Source organism: Rhinopithecus roxellana, chromosome 4 (assembly GCF_007565055.1).
Source record: "Rhinopithecus roxellana isolate Shanxi Qingling chromosome 4, ASM756505v1, whole genome shotgun sequence".
Classification (NCBI taxonomy): domain Eukaryota; kingdom Metazoa; phylum Chordata; class Mammalia; order Primates; family Cercopithecidae; genus Rhinopithecus; species Rhinopithecus roxellana.
The window spans coordinates 25965917-25983073 of NC_044552.1; the positions used below are offsets into that span (position 1 = coordinate 25965917).

The following is a 17157-nucleotide window of genomic DNA, read 5'->3' on the forward strand; positions in this document are numbered from 1 at the left end:
TGTGTCGCTCGCGCTGGGAGTTGGAGACTGGAGCTGTTCCTATTCGGCCATCTTGCTCCGCCCCCCCATCATAATGCTTTTTTAAATTCCTAATTGGACGTTCCTTCCACCTCTCCTTACTCTCAAAAACACACCATGCTGTCAGAAATTCATATCAGCAAATTTACCTGTATCTTGAACTTCTTCAAACGTTTTCTTCACCATCTTGCTTTAATATGCCTGACTGTCCTTTAAAATACTGTATCTCAAGGCTGGTTTTGGTGTCTCATGCCTGTAACCCCAGCAATTTGGGAAGCCGGGGAGGGCAAATCACTTGAGGCCAGGAGTTCAAGACCAGCCTGGGCAAGATGGCAAAACCCTGTCTCTACTAAAAATACAAAAATTAACCGGACATGGTGGTGCATGCCTGTAATCCCAGCTACTTGGGTGGCTGAGGCACAAGAATTGCTTGACCCCGGGAGGTGGAGTTGCAGGGAGGTAGAGTTGCAGGGAGGTGGAGTTGCAGGGAGCCGAGATCACGTCCTGCACTCCAGCCTGGGCAACAGAGTGAGATTCTATCTCAAAAAAAATAAATAACAAAAAAAAACTGTATCTCAGATGTTGCTCAAAGGACACAAAGTTTCAGTTAGATAGGAGCAATACATTCAGGAGATCTTTTGTACAACATGGTGATTATAGTTAATAATGTGTTATACTTGACATTTGCTAAGAGTGTGGATTTTAAGAGTTCTCTCTACAAAAAGTATATGAGGAAATGGATATGTTAACAGCTTGATTTAGTCATTCTACAGTATATACATATATCAACACATTATGTTGTATACCATAAATATATACATTTTTGTCAATTAAAAATGATAACATTTTTAAAAAACCATGTCTCTTACAGTTCTCTTAGTGATTTTTTTTTTTTTTTTTTTTTTTTTTTTGAGACAGGATCTCACTCTGTCACCCAGGTTGGAGTGCAGTGGTGCAATCACAGCTCACTGTAGCCTTGACCTCTTGGGCTCAAGCGATCCTCCCACTTCAGCCTTCCAAGTAGCTGGGACCACAGGTGCATGCCACCATGCTGGCTAATTTTTTATTCATTGTAGAGACAGGGTCTCACTCTGTTGTTGAGGCTGTGATGTCTGGTTTTTTGTTTGTTTGTTTAGAAAAAGTCCATACCCATATACATGCCTGAATGTAGGTAAATGTCATTTTTGCTCCCCATTGCTGTTTCCAAACAATATCTTCTCCAGTAGAACCCCTGTTGTCTTTGAAGCCCATATGAGACTTTACTCTGTACCTCTCTCCTTGTTGCTATCATAAATACATATGACGGTCATTCTCTCCCATTTCATTCTCTACCAGAAGCCAGGGTTGCCTTTTTACAGCATAAATGTGGCTTTATCCCTTCCCTGATGAACACAATGGCTTATTGTGGTGCTCAGAAGTGTTCTCCATATTTTATTCTAGAAGACTTTTTGTGGTCTGGCCTCTCCCTACCTTTCAGACTCCACCACCATCATTCACAACTGGCTTTCAGCAATCTCTCATCCGTGCTACTCTTCTTCCCTCTCAGGAACTTGGTGTTCTTTCTGCCTGAGATACTCTTCCCTAAGATCCTCGTGTGGCTGCCGCCTTTTCACCATCCAGTGTCAGTTCAAATATCTCCTCAGGGAAGTTTCTTTCCATCTCCTAGCTAAAGGCCCTCACTTCTTGGTCCTGCTGTATCATACTATCTTAATTTGTTTTCTCCCTAGAATTTACTATGATAGTCTAATAATCATAGTAGGAATTAATCTACAAAGGGAAATTATTGTATTTGTTTGCTTACATGTTTATTTTCTGTCTTACCTCACTAGAATCTATGCTGTCTATGAAATACTTATATTGTTATATTGACAATACTTATATTGTCTTCAGCATAGCAGCTGCAATGCTCGAAATTTCCCCTTTGGAGGGTTTTTATGGCAAGCCTGTCTCACATGGGTCCTCTGCAGATTTTGCTGGATAAATTGAAGATTTGAGTTTATTGTTTAGCATGTTTCAACCCCCAAATGTTTTACCCTTTCTGTAAGTTAGATGAAAACAAAGCAAAACTAGATAAAACATGTTTTAATCATAAAAGTAATAAAATATTGAGCTTAATAGCTTTCTAAGGGCACCTGTTAACAGTTATATATACAACAAAACAGCCTTATTCATGGGATAAGGTTATGGCATGGTATTGGATTAGCACACTAATTCTGATATTTTATATTAATTTGCATTTAAGATTTTCAAATTACATTTTAAAAATTGAAGTAATATATTTTTAACATATGCATAATTTTCTAAATTCCTTGGAACAAACATTTTGTTTCCAAAGAATACTTTGGATTGGAAGAGTAAATATATTTAATGATGTCCTGGGGGTAGCTGGACAAGCTCAGGACTTGGAGTCCAAAGGCCAGTGTTTAGAACCTCAGTTTTACTCTTTTACTAGCTATATGCCTTTGGTCAAGTTAAATAATATCTTTAAACTTCATGTTTTCCTCATGTGTAATATCTGTAAATAGTCAAGGAACACAACCCACTTTAATTACAACCCTCTCCTTGTCCCCTACTCCCATTCCCTGGTCTCTTCACAAACCTCTCTCTTCTTCCTTCCTATTCCTAAGTTAATGAAGCTATTACTGTTTCGCTGAAACTGTGATTGCCAGCTAAAACCATTTTAATCCTCTCTTTATTCTTTCATCAGTGGACTTCTCATTCTTTGAAGGTCTCATTAATTTTAGACAAAACGCTCAATGATGGGGAAGGAAAAGGAGGTGAGGGACAAGAGCTCAGCAGGGTTAGGGAATGTTCTTTAGTTCTGTGACACACCAGAGAGACTTAGAATTTGGAAATATGAAAATTTCCCCCTTGCTCTCCTAAAAATAAATACAAACAAAAAATTCATATGGTTGTCTGGCTCAAAAACTATCCATTTCTTTCTTTTTTTTTTGGCAGGGGACATGGCAGGGATTAGTATCAGAACCAAGAACACCTGGGAGCACCAAACCCTTAGTGTCAGTTGCAGCTCAGGGAGATAGGGAATTAGCCATCTCTTCCATTGCTGCCAGCCTGACTTGGGGATGCCTCAGGGAAGGCTGTTTTTCTGGCTAGCTATGCAAAGCTTTGAAATTCTGAGGACACAGCTAATATCATTTATCCCTCATTCTATATTATCTTCATCCTCACCTTATTTTTCTTACTAATTTCTTGCTCTCATCCTTCTTTATTTACTCTGTTTTTCCAACACTTCAGGTTTGGAAATTGCTCTCTTTGTGTCATCATAATAAACCACTAGAAACTTGCATTTACTTTTGACTGATTATTGAGGTGTCTGGTTATGAAGAACAAAGAAATTGGATAAACGTGAAGCTCAAGCTTCTGCTGTGCTTCAGTGAAGAAGTCTGGGAAGTTTAGGAAGATATCCTCTTGATTAAATGGGGCTAAATGTCAGCAGAATTGAAGAAAAGTAAAGGAACTTACCAATACTTGATCGAGACAGTGCTAAAACAAAACACATCAAAACAAGAATGAATTCTGTTTGTCCCAGGGAGAACTTAGATGCCGTAGACACTATATTGCAGAAAAGTTGTGGGAAAGAGGATAGAAATGAGTCACAACTCATTTCCTGTTATCAATTGCAATGCAATGTGGTGAGCAGCTGGATATCTACATATGGACTGCAATACTTTTGTGGTAAGGTGGGACTACAAGATCTATGCAACCTGTCTTTCAATTTTGGTGAGTAACAGAATAAAAATATTTTTGGAGATTGCTAGCTTCTCAATCTATGGACATTTTTCTGTCCCTATAAGTCTTCTTTCGTTGGTGATTCTGCTGCTTTGTTCTTTCCTTCTCTACCTTTCTTCCACCTCTTCCTCTCTCCCTTAGTTTTCTTTTTTTCACCTTTGTTCGAAAATATTTTTTGTTACACCAAACAATTACCACCTGACTGCTTCAACAGGGGTTTCCACTTTCCAAAATTCACTTGTGCCCTATGGAGATGAAGAATAGCAAGAGACCAAATCAGGAAGTTTTTGAATAATATTAGAAGCTAAAGAGTCAAAGTAGTGAAAGTATTTAGAACCTCAGGGCTTACTGAAAGGGTGCTTGCTATAGAGGGGGATATTTCATCCTCTCCTTTAAGTGACTACTCTAAACACGGTAGTTTTTAAAGTTTATAAAGTAGAGCTGGACTTGAAAACTAAAAAGAGAAGTAATATATTCAAGAAAAATATATCAAGAAGGAACCCATATTCTTGGTAATGAATGAGAAGTTTCACCACCCATGTGATATCTTATTGGAGGACTGAGTCTTAAACACCTGATCACCAGCAGAAATCAAGGCCATAGGCCTCATGCATTGTAAGAACCTGGGATTATCTTCCTGTTTAATGTGTTAGGTTACATGGAAAAAGGGAATTAATATTGCAGGTGAAGTTAAAGTTGCTAATCAGCTCACCTTAAAATAGGGTGATGGTCTTGGTATATCTGAGTGGGCCCAATATAATCACAAAGATTTTTAAGAGTGGAAGCAGGAGACAGAAGAGAGAAAGATAGAAAGAGAAAGAGGTATTACAATGGAAGAAGGGCAGAATGATGTGATGTGAGGACTTGATTTATTTTTGTTCACTTTGAAGACAGAAGAAGGGCGCCATGAACCAAGGAATGTGGTCAGCCTCTAGAAGCTGAAAAGGCAAGGAAACAGATTTGTTCCTACAACATCCAGAAAGAATACAGTCTAGCTGACAACCTGATTGTTGTCCAGTGAGACATATATGACAGATTTATAAACTATGGAATTGATAGATGATAAATTTGTGTTGTTTTAAGCCATTAAGTTTGTGGTAATTTGTTAGAGCAGCTATAGAAAACTAATACCACATGGTTAGACTATTTCTCCCAAATTCCCTTGTAGTTAGGTGTGGCTATATGATTGAGTTCTAGTCAATCTAATGTTGTTAGAAGTGATATGAAAGTCATTCAGGCTTGTTTGTAAAGGAAATCTAATATACCAGCAGAAGGTAGGAAAGAAGATTTAAAAATGAAAGAGCATAGTACTGTAAGTGGAAAACACAATATAAATTGGAGACATTGGCCAGGCGCGGTGGCTCACACCTGTAATCCCAGCACTTCGGGAGGCCGAGGCAGGGGGATCACAAGGTCAGGAGTTCGACACCAGCCTGGTCAATATGGTGAAACCCCGTCTCTACTAAAAATACAAAAATTAGCTGGGCATGGTGGTGGGCGCCTATAGTCCCAGGTACTCGGGAGGCTGAGGCAGAAGAATTGCTTGAACCCAGGAGGCAGAGGTTGCAGTGAGCTGAGATTGCGCCACTGCACACCAGCCTGGGTGACAGACCGAGACTCTGTCTCAAAAAAAAAAAAAAAAAAAAAAAAAAGGAAACATTTTGATAAACATAAGAATTCACAATATAAAATGAGTTAAATTCATCTATTGGGGAATGGAAAATTTTACATTGTTAATATGAACAAAGTCAAGCAATATGCCATTTAAAAAAGACACAAGACAAAAACAAACTCTTAAGGTTCAAAATAAAAGGATGAAAAATATGTATAATAGGAAAATACTAATAAAACAAAGTTGTTAGAACAATGTTTATATCAGACAGTGTAGAATTTAAGTCAAAAAATAGTCATGAGGATATGAGTGGATATGAAGACATGAGTTTCAGCGCATTTAGAAGTTACTTAGATATTTATATTAGAAAATAAGAGCGTCTGCTTTGGCAGCACATACCCTAAAGTCGGAATGATGCAGAGAAGGTTAGTGTGGCCCATGTGTAAGGATGGCACGCAAATTTGTGAAGTGTCCCATATAAAAATAAAATAAAAAAAGATAAGAAAGTCTGGAAAATAATTAAGAGTTTCATATAGCAAGCTAGAAAAAGGAACAAAAATAAAGCGAAAGTAAAGAGAAGGAATTTTACCCATAGATATACATAGCCCAAGCTATGACAAGAAAATGGTTTTAAGAATTGGAAAAGGAAACTCAAGATTATCAGATTTTGCAGTTGACATAACGTTTTACATATAGAATTCAAGAGAATCTAAAAGTTATTAGAACTCTTAAGAGCACAGCAGGGTGGCTAGATACAAAATCTACTCTCAGATATACAGCATATAATTTATATTCCAACAATAATTATTTGTAAAATCCACACAGAGAGATAGCATTCACATCAGAAACAAAAAACAAGTATTTGTATAAGAATTAATCCAACAAAAGATATGCAAAACCTTTCTGAAGAAAATTATATTACATTATTGAAGGGTATATGAGAAGATTTGAATAGTAGGCAACCATGTTAATGCATGGGAAGAACTGATTTTACAAATTAATCTACAGACTCAGTGAAATTTCAGTGAAATCCTAAGATGACTCTTATGGATCTTGAGAAATTATAAAATTCTTGTGTAAGAGAAAAGGTCGAAGAATAGCCAACACATTTCTGAAAAAGAACAAAGATAATGTGCTGTTTTTAAATAATAAATGTTACACAGTTTTAGTAGTGAAAGCAATGTAGTATTGGTTCAGTAAAAGACAAAAGATCACTGGAACAGAAAATAAAATCCATGGAAAAACCAAATATATAAGATGAAGATGGCATTACAAATCAGCAGAGAAAGAACACACCAGTCAATAAATCTAGTGGGAACAAGATGAGAAGAAATCCATCTAGTTGGTTTTCCAGATGAGCGGAAAATTAGATCTCACCTGTATTATTTCTGAAATCACTCACCAAAACCAAAAAACAGTGAACAAAACCCCATTTGGATTAAAGGCCTATATGCAGAAAGGGAAATTTAAAAACTATTAAGAGAAAGTATTAAACAAAATCTTTGTGATACCGAGGTAAGGCCAAACAAACAAAAAAGCAGAAACTCTAAAAGGAAACAAGAGATTGACAAATGTTATTACAATAAATTGTGTGGTGTTGGGGGAGAGTGAGTGGAGGCCTTCTAAAAGTCAAGAGACACCATAAAAATTTAAAGCTAAGAGATAGAATTGGAGGAGATAATTGCAAATATTTAACATAACATAAAAGTTGATGTTTCATAATAATAAAGAATTACTACAGATCAATAACTGATAGATAAATGAGTAAAGTAAATGAACAAGCAATTTATATAGGGTGAAACCTAACTAGCTAGTAAGCCTATGAGAAGATACTCAATTTCAGGAGTGAGCAGGGAATGCAGATATTAAAAATTGTACATGTACTCAAGTGCCAATTTCTGTATGCCTCTATGTAACTACCAAGGAGCTTAATTCATTAATAGCTAGTAAAATTTAAACTACGCATAAATTACATAAATGCTCATATACAATGTGATCACTAATCCTACTTCAGGGTATGTACCCTGGATAAACTCTTTTCCATCTAGTTAAGGACTATCTTTGCAGCATTATTTGTGATAGCAGAAACTGGAAACATTGAGGATGCATGGGTAGGAGAAAATAATAGAAAAATATTGTATATTCATAGGGTGGAATATTGTTCAACAAAGTGTATAACCTGGATTTCAAAATTACATTTTGAGAGAAAAATGCAAACCACAATGATACTATCAGACAGATGCCATTTTTTGTAAAATTAAACATCTAAAAAATAATACTACATTTTGTTCAGTGATAGGTAGAGACTATAAATATATGTAAATAGACTTAAATATTTAAAGTATATTAATAAGCCTTTGGGAAGAAGGGAGTGGAATATGTCTATAATAAGTTGAAAGGCCGGGCGCGGTGGCTCAAGCCTGTAATCCCAGCACTTTGGGAGGCCGAGACGGGCGGATCACGAGGTCAGGAGATCGAGACCATCCTGGCTAACACGGTGAAACCCCGTCTCTACTAAAAATACAAAAAACTAGCCGGGCGAGGTGGCGGGCGCCTGTAGTCCCAGCTACTCCGGAGGCTGAGGCAGGAGAATGGCGTAAAACCCGGGAGGCGGAGCTTGCAGTGAGCCGAGATCCGGCCACTGCACTCCAGCCCGGGCGAAAGAGCGAGATTCCGTCTCAAAAAAAAAAAAAAAAAAAAAAAAAAAAAAAAAATAATAATAATAATAATAATAGTAATAATAATAATAAGTTGAGAAATATGACAAGAATATTATCAATTTGTCACATGTAAGGTGTGGATATACAAGTGTTAATTATTTTTATACTTAATTTTAAAATCTTTCTTAAAAGAGAAAAAATATAGAAACAATATGGTTTGCAAACCAGATGACAGTAGAATTGAAAGAAAACCACAAAGCACTTACCTAGAGAGTTGGTTGATGGTGCTAAAATACACAGAAAACATGAGGTGAATCATGAGAATTTGGATCCCTAATCTTTGCATATCAGCTTCAGTTGCTGTTACCCCCTTCTCAGGAGTTAAAGCCTAGGCCCTGGGAGTCATCACTGATCTGGTGATGGGTACTGATGGCCACTCCCACCAGCTACTGCAGATGCTTTCCATCTCTACAAATGGGTTTAATTTTTAGTAGGCAGATGCCATTCCTACTGCCCTAATTCCTCCCTCCTTTTTTTCCCTCTCTATTTTCTTCTCTCTCTCCCTTTTATCTTTATTACTTTCCTTTTCTCTTGCTCATCACTTCTTCTATTGTTTTCCTTTTCTCCCAGCCAGATCATTCTAAACCAGCACTAGAAAACTTTATCTGGCCGGGCGCGGTGGCTCAAGCCTGTAATCCCAGCACTTTGGGAGGCCGAGACGGGCGGATCACGAGGTCAGGAGATCGAGACCATCCTGGCTAATACGGTGAAACCCCGTCTCTACTAAAAAATACAAAAAACTAGCCGGGCGAGGTGGCGGGCGCCTGTAGTACCAGCTACTCGGGAGGCTGAGACAGGAGAATGGCGTGAACCCGGGAGGCGGAGCTTGCAGTGAGCTGAGAGCCGGCCACTGCACTCCAGCCTGGGCGGCAGAGCAAGACTCCGTCTCAAAAAAAAAAAAAAAAAAAAAAAAAAGAAAACTTTATCTATTGCTTAGTATTCACATGACTTGACATATGACAGGATTTCTCTTTCCTCCAAAGTGTTTACAATCTAGGGAAATGTTACTAATGGGAAGCACATTTTTGTTGAGAAACAAGATAATACTTACTGTAGTCTCTTTTGGATCCCTCTGAAAACACAAACAAAAGAAAGAAAAATCAATTTGGATATTCTATTCCTGTAGTTTTGGTGTCACTACAGAGGATTACCCAATCAACACCCTCAAATACCCAGTTAGGCAGGAAACTGGAGACAGAATCTTCTCATGGCTGAATTTGTAAGTTTAATGACATAAAAAACCACGCAAAGATTAATTAAGGTAAATACATGTAGTGAGAAGAAATAATAAACTATGCATGCAAACATTAAAACAAAAGAATATAGTTATAAGGTAACTTGAGGTCAAATAAAAGAAGGAATGGTAAAATATTTACTCAGCTGATTGAGAATTCAAGTTCAACGACAATATGGCAAATTATAATGAATACAAATGTGTATATTGATTGCGATTGAATGTGCATCCTATGATCTAAAACTTGTTTCTTAGTGATGTCATGAAAACAGACTTTCTAAGAAATCTAGAGACAAAGCAAATTACATGAAAAACTGGTCATGTTATCACTGTTGTTTTCATGAAAGTGTAAAAGCAAATAGTAATATTGATACTTTGTAGTTGATTTAAATTATGTTGAATCATAATATCATTTGATATTTCACTAAAGTATAGTTAAAGATCTCCTTAGAAATGTAAAGACAATGGTATTTCTTTTTCAGCTTCTTTTCTGAAAATGAGTGCTCTCCTTCCATACTTGGTAGTCATTCTGGTGGGAATCAAGTACAAAACACATTCTCTGTTTTATAATAATGTTACTTGTTTCTCATGGTTCTATGGGGATTTTAAAAACGGTGTCTCACGCCTGTAATCCCAGCACTTTGGGAGGCCAAAGTGGGTGGACCTGAGGTCAGGAGTTCGAGACCAGCCTGGCCAACATGGTGAAATCCTGTCTCTACTAAAAATACAAAAATTTGCTGGGCATGGTGGTGCACTCCTGTAATCCCAGCTACTCGGGAGGCTGAGGCAGGAGAATTGCTTGAGCCTGGGAGACGGAGATTGCGGTAAACCAAGATCATGCTGCTGCACTCCAGCCTGGCCCACAGAGCAAGACTCTGTCTCAAAAAAAAAAAAAGGAAAATACATCAAGATGTTAATAGAGTTGCCACAAAAATGAAAAATACCATTGAGATGCTGAACACTTTAATATGCTGCACTTGAAATTTGTTATAAAAACTTTCATGTGCTGCACTTACATTTGCTAGAAAAATACTAAGAATAAATTTAATTTCAAAAAAATTTTGGAATAACCATGGCAGCTTTTATATGTGATATATTTAAGTTAAACTAAACTTTGAGTACTAAATTTCATGTACCTAAACTAACATAATGACCTTACCTAATGTTAATATCTTCCTGCCAGAAGATCTCTGTAGTCTCAAGTTGACCAGTACATTTATATTCCTATGTTTAGAAATAATAGAGGGAAGACTAGTAGAGCTTGGGAACCTAGAAACTTAGGATGACTGAGATTTATAGGTTATGTTAGGGGGACTGAAAAGTCAGAGAAAGAGTCATTTGGGTTTATGAATTTTAAAGTGTGACTTATTAAAACAGCAATGAAATGTTTACTGGTTCAAGTTTTTCCCTAAGAATGCAAGGGAGCCCAGATTAGAAAGATACTAAGATTGTAGGCTGTACACTAAAGATCTGTAAACAGGAAATTAAAAATTAAGATATTACTAAATTATATAAGAATAAACTCTCTGCCTAAAATTTGGAATTAGCCAATTCTAAATTCCTATCCAGGTTGTCACTTCCAAGTCCTGTGACCTTGGGCAAGTCATTACTGTTTTTTAAGCATAAGTTTCTCTTATGTAAGTTAGGGATAACAATAGTAAGTCACTTTATTCATTTAAGAGTTACTTATTAAGGATCTCCCTGACTGTGGTGAGGAGAATAGACTATAAGAAGGCAAGAGGAGTATCAAGGAAACAAGGTAGGAGGCAAGAGATATTGGTGTTAGGGCAAGGATTGTCATGGTGGTGGAAAGTGGTTTGATTTGGAGTATAATTTGAAAGCATCGGAGGTGGGATTTGATGGTGGATTGGATGAAGAGGGTAGGAAAGGAGTTAAATATAATTCCAAGGTAGATAGTCTGAGCAATTAAGTGAATACAGGTGCCAGCACCAGTGGATAGAAGGGATTAGGGCTTGGGTTTTAGACATGCTAAAAGTGAGATGCCTTTCATGTATCTTCAGGACATGTGTGCTATGATTATATAGGTTGGTTCACCACATAAAGGGCTAAGGGAATTGACATCCCCAGCAATGTCTCTGGGGTGGGGCTGCATTCACCTGGAGGAAGGAACACCTTTTCCTAATATGCACCAAAGCAACCTGTAGGCTACTGGAGGCCTTGGACAGCCAGGGAGGGATTTTTGGGGTAGTTCATCTTTGTGTGGTTGACAGGGTTGTTTCTAGATATTAAATATTAATAAAATGAAAAAAATACCCACCAGAGTGACTAACACATAATAGGTGCTGAGTACATATTAATTCTCCTCCCTTCCTATGGGGTATAGTTTTATTTATTTATTTTTCTGTGTACCCTTAAATTCCTAACATTGAGGTAGCTTCTTGCACTGGTTAAATCTGGTGTTCTGGTGGACTGTTACTGAAGAGGTTTTTCCCCAAGAAATCTGAGATGTAAATGACAACAGTAGACAACAGCAGCATGTCTTTGTACCCTTGGAATTTTATTGCACACGTCATACCTTAATGTGATGAACTTTTAAGAATTTATTCCTTGATTTCTTAACATTCATATTAAGAAAGGCACAATGAGTAGTTAGCATTTGTGAGATCTGGGATGGTGAATTTCTCTTGACTACTCAGATTATTTTTTCTTTAGCTTTATTGAAGTGTAATTATAAAAATTATATATATTTAAGGTATACAATGTGTGATTCTAATATATGTATACATTGTGAAATGATTGCCACAATTGAGTTAATTAACATATCTACCACTTCACATACTTACTTTTATGTTTCATTTTGTGATGAGCATATGTAAAACCTACTCTCTTAGTAAATTTCAAGTATATAATACATTATAGTCACCATGCTGTACATTGGGTCTACATAATGTATTTGTCATAAAACTGCAAGTTTGTACCCTTTGGCCAACTTCTGCCCATTTCTTCCATCCCGCAACCTCTGGTAGTCACCTTTCTGCTTTCTGAGTTCAACTTTTTAAGGTTCTATATATACATGAGATCATGTAGCATTTGTCTTTCTGTGCCTGGCTAATTATACTTAGCCTAAGGTCTTCCAGGTTCATCCATGTTGTCACAAATGGCAAGATTTCTTTCTTTTCCTAAGGCTGAATAATATTCCTCTGTGTGTGTGTGTATGTGTGTGTGTGTGTGTGTGTGTGTGTCTGTGTATACATTTTCTTTATCCATTCATCCACTGATGGACACCTAGTTTATTCCTATATCCTGGGTATTGTAAATAATGCTGCAGTGAATATGGGAATGTGAATATCTCTTCAAGATAATGATTTTTATTTCCTTTGAATATATGCCCAGAAATGGCATTGCTGAATATATGGTAGTTCTATTTTTAATTTATTGGTGGAACCACAATACTCTTTTCCATAATGGCTGTATTAATTTACATTCCTAACAGCAGTATACAAGGGTTCCCTTTTCTCCGTATCCTTGCCAACACTTGTTATCCCTTGACTTTTTGAATGCATCCTAACTGGTGTGAGATGCATTTCCTTGATGATTAGTGATGTTGGGCACCTTTATATTTATTTATTAGCTGGCTGTATGTCTTCTCTGAGACCACTAGAGCTACCTCTCATTCTTACTGGAAGCCACTAAAGTTGTCCACACTAGGCCCACCAGCTACACCAGAACTATAAGGTTATGAGATTGTGGATGTGGAAATAATTACACACACACACACACACACACACTACAAGTATATAGATCCCGGAGAGCTGAGGAAAGAAAAGAGAAAGTAACTGAGTCACTTTGCTTGCTGTCAACTCTGTCAACCACACAAAAATGAACTACCCCAAAATCCCTCCCTGGCTGTCCAAGGCCTCCAGTAGCCTACAGGTTGCTTTGGTGCATATTAGGAAAAGGTGTTCCTTCCTCCAGGTGAATGCAGCCCCACCCCAGAGACACTGCTGGGGATTTCAATTCCCTTAGCCCTTTGTGCAGTGAACCAACCTGTATTTAGTTCCTTAGTCCATTTTAAAATCAGTTTGTTTGAGCTGTATTTTGAGTTGTATCTTGCTTTTGAGTTGTATGAGTTCCCTATATATTTTGGATATTGCTGTGGTTTGAATGTCCCCTCCAAAACTCATGTTGAAACTTAATCCTCAATGTGACAGCATTGAGAAGTGAGGCCTTAAAGAGGTGATTATATCATGAGGGTTCTACCACATAAATGGATTAATCCACTAATGGATTAATGAGTTGTCACGCAAGTGGAACTGGTGGCTTCATAAGAAGAGGAAAGACCTAATCATAGCATGTTAGCCACCTTGCCATGTTATGCCCTGTACCACTTCAGGAATCTGCAGAGAGTCCCCACCAGCAAGAAGGCTCTCACCACATGCGCCCCCTCAGCCTTGGACTTTCCATCCTCCATAACTGTAAGAAATAATCATACATTTCTTTTCTTTATAAATTACCCAGTTTCAGATATTGCTATAAGCAACTGAAACAGATTAAGACAAATATTAACCACTTATTCAGATATATGGTTTGCAAATATTTCCTCCCATTCTGTGAGTTGGCTTTCATTTTGTTGATTGTTTCCTTTGTTGTTCAGAAACAATTTTGTTTGATGAGATACCACTTATTTTTGCTTTTGTTACTGTGTTTTTGGTGTCATATAAAAAAACTTGCAAAGACCAATGTCATGGAGCTTTTCCCTGTTTTATTATAGGAGTTTTACGGTGTCAAGTCTTACATTAAAGTCTTTAATCCATTTTGAATTGATCTTTGTGTATAGTATGTGATAAGGGCCAATTTCTTTCTTTTTTTGCGTGTGGATATCCAGTTTTCCCAGTAACATTTATCCTTTCCCTATTGTGTATTCTTGGTAACTTTATTTTCTCTCTTATTAATTTTCTGTGAGGATGATCTATTCATTGTTGATAATGGGTTACTGAAGTCCACTACTATTATTATATTGCTGTCTATTTTTCCCTTCAGTTATGTTAATATTTGCTTTATATATTTAGGTGCTCTGACATCATGTGCATATGTACTTATAATGTTTATATCCTCTTGATGAATTGGCCCCTTTATAATTATATAATGGCCTTCTTGTCTCTTGTTATAATTTTTGACTAAAAGTCTATTTTGCCTGATATAAGTATAGCCACCCCTACCCTCTTTTGTTTTCCATTTGCATGGGGCATCTTTTTTTCATCCCTTTACTTTCATTATATGTGTATCCTTAGAGCTGGAGTGTGTCTGCTATAGGCAGCATATATAGTTGCAGCTCGTTTTTAAATACATTTAGCTACTCTATGTCTTTTCATTAGGAAATTTAATCCATTTACGTTCAAGTAATTATTGATAGTTAAGGACTTAATATAGCTATTTTCTTGGTTGTTTTCTGACTGTTTTGTATATCCTTTCTTCCTTTCTTTCTTTGTGATTTGCTGATTTTCTGTCGTGGTATGCTTTAATATCTTTCTGTTTTGTGTATCTAGTATAGGTTTTTGGTTTGTGGTTACCACAGGCTTACATAAAACATGGTTTCAACAGCCTATTTTAAGCTGATAATAACTTAAAATAGACTGCATACAAAAACTCTACATATTATTCTCCCTACTTTTTACATTTTTAGTGTCAAAATTTACATTTAAAATAATTGTACATCCATTAACAAATTATATATTTTTAATATTTTTGTCTTTTAACTTTTGCATTAGCATTAAAAGTGATTTATACACCATCATTAGAGTATTAGAATATTCTGAATTGACTGTATGTTTACGTTAGCAGTGAATTCTGTACTTGGACGTGTTTCCATTTTACTAATTTATTGGCCTTCCATTTCAGCTTGAAGAACGTTCTCTAGCATTTCTTGTAAGGCAGATCTATTGGTGATAAACTCCCTCAGCTTTTGTTTGTCTGATAAAGACTATCTCTTTCTCATATCTGAAAAACAGCTTTACAGGTAAAGAGTTATTGGTTGGCAGTTTTTTTCTTTCAGCAAATTGAATATATCATCCCACTATGTACTGGCCTAGAAAATGTCTGCCTAGAAGTGCTAATATCCTTTTGATGTACCTTTAAATGTGATATGCTTTTCTCAAGATTCTCTCTTTAACTTTGATTATTGACAATTTGACATAATGTCTTGGAGAAGACTTCTTTGGGTTAAATACGATTGGAGAGTTTTGAGTTTCATGTATCGAGATGTCTATATCTCTTTACAGATTTGGAAAGTTTCTAGCAATTATGCCTTAAATAAGCATTTATTCTATTTTATTTATCTTTTCCTCTGAGACTCCAATAATGAAAAAGTTAGCTTCCTTGATGGTGTTCCATAAATCTTATACATATTTCTTCATTTGTTTGTGTTTCTTTTTTGTACTCTGATTGGATAATTTTAAATGATTGGTCTTTGACTTCTCTTATTCTTTCTTGTACTTGATCCATTATCTTGAAAGCTCTCTATTCTCTCTTTTTTTTTTTAAAATTTAGTCATTGCACTCTTCAGCTCCAAAATTTCCCCTGCTTGAAAGAATTGGTCTTTTCAAAAAACCAACTCCTGGATTCACTGATTTTTTGGAGGGTTTTTTGTGTCTCTATCTCCTTCAGTTCTGCTCTGATCTTAGTTATTTCTTGCCTTCTGCTAGCTTTTGAATGTGTTTGCTCTTGCCTCTCTAGTTCTTTTAATTGTGATGTTAGAGTGTCAATTTTAGATCTTTCCTGCTTTCTCTTGTGGGCATTTAGTGCTATAAATTTCCCTCTACACACTGCTTTAAATGTGTCCCAGAGATTCTGGTATGTTGTATCTTTGTTCTCATTGGTTTCAAAGAACATCTTTATTTCTGCCTTCATTTCGTTATGTACCCAGTAGTCATTCAGGAGCAGGTTGTTCAGTTTCCGTGTAGTTGAGTGGTTTTGATTGAGTTTCTAGGGTGCTGACGAGTTGATGGGTGCAGCACACCAACATGGCACAGGTATACATATGTAACAAACCTGCGCGTTATGCACATGTACCCTAGAACTTAAAGTATAATAAAAAAAATTAAAATAAAAATAACTAAAAAAAAAAAAGAAAGAATTGGGACTTGGCCGGGTGCGGTGGCTCACGCCCGTAATCCCAGCACTTTGCGGGGCCGAGGCGGGCGGATCACGAGGTCAGGAGATGGAGACCATCCTCGCTAACACGGTGAAACCCCGTCTCTACTAAAAATACAAAAGTTTTAGCCGGGCACGGTGGCAGGCACCTGCAGTCCCAGCTACCCAGGAGGCTGAGGCAGGAGAATGGCGTGAACCCGGGAGGTGGAGCTTGCAGTGAGCCGAGATCGCAGGCGACAGTGTGAGACTCCGTCTCAAACAAACAAAAACAGTTTATCATTAGTCTCAATCCAACTACTGAAAGATTTGCTAGTTTCCCAGATATTCCCATTTTCTTTAGGTTCCATTTCAGAAAATAAACAGGGAATGCCATGGTACTTTGCTCCTCACTCTTGTTCATGATAGATGAATCATAGAGGTAAGAAGGATGGACCAAGAGTCCAAGTGTGGGGCATGGACAGCAAGCGAAGTAACTGAGTTACTTTCTCTTTTCTTTCCTCAACTCTCCGGGATCTATATGCTTGTAGTGTGTGTGTGTATGTGTGTGTGTGTGTAATTATTTCCACATCCACAATCTCATGACCTTATAGTTCTGGTGTAGCTGGTGGGCCTGGTGTGGACAACTTTAGTGGCTTCCAACAAGAATGAGAGGTAGCTCTAGTGGTTCTTGTTGAGTTCTGGAGATAGGACTAGTCAGAGAGAAAGAAAGAGGG

At 37.1% G+C, this 17157-nt stretch overlaps 1 protein-coding gene and 1 non-coding gene across 2 annotated transcripts in view; one reads left to right on the forward strand and one right to left on the reverse strand.

Moving 5' to 3' along the window:
• TSBP1 (testis expressed basic protein 1) overlaps positions 1 to 17157 on the reverse strand; it is an 86464-nt gene that overhangs the window by 64703 nt on the left and 4604 nt on the right. The window contains exons 5-7 of the mRNA XM_010378300.2: positions 9152 to 9172; positions 8307 to 8327; positions 3502 to 3591 (exon numbers count right to left, since the gene is read on the reverse strand). Of these exons, the coding sequence (XP_010376602.2) occupies positions 3502 to 3591; positions 8307 to 8327; positions 9152 to 9172 (132 nt within the window). The remainder of the gene's footprint in view (positions 1 to 3501; positions 3592 to 8306; positions 8328 to 9151; positions 9173 to 17157) is intronic.
• LOC115897132 lies at positions 5759 to 5863 on the forward strand. The gene has a single exon (XR_004057070.1). It is a non-coding gene; the product is annotated as a U6 spliceosomal RNA (small nuclear RNA).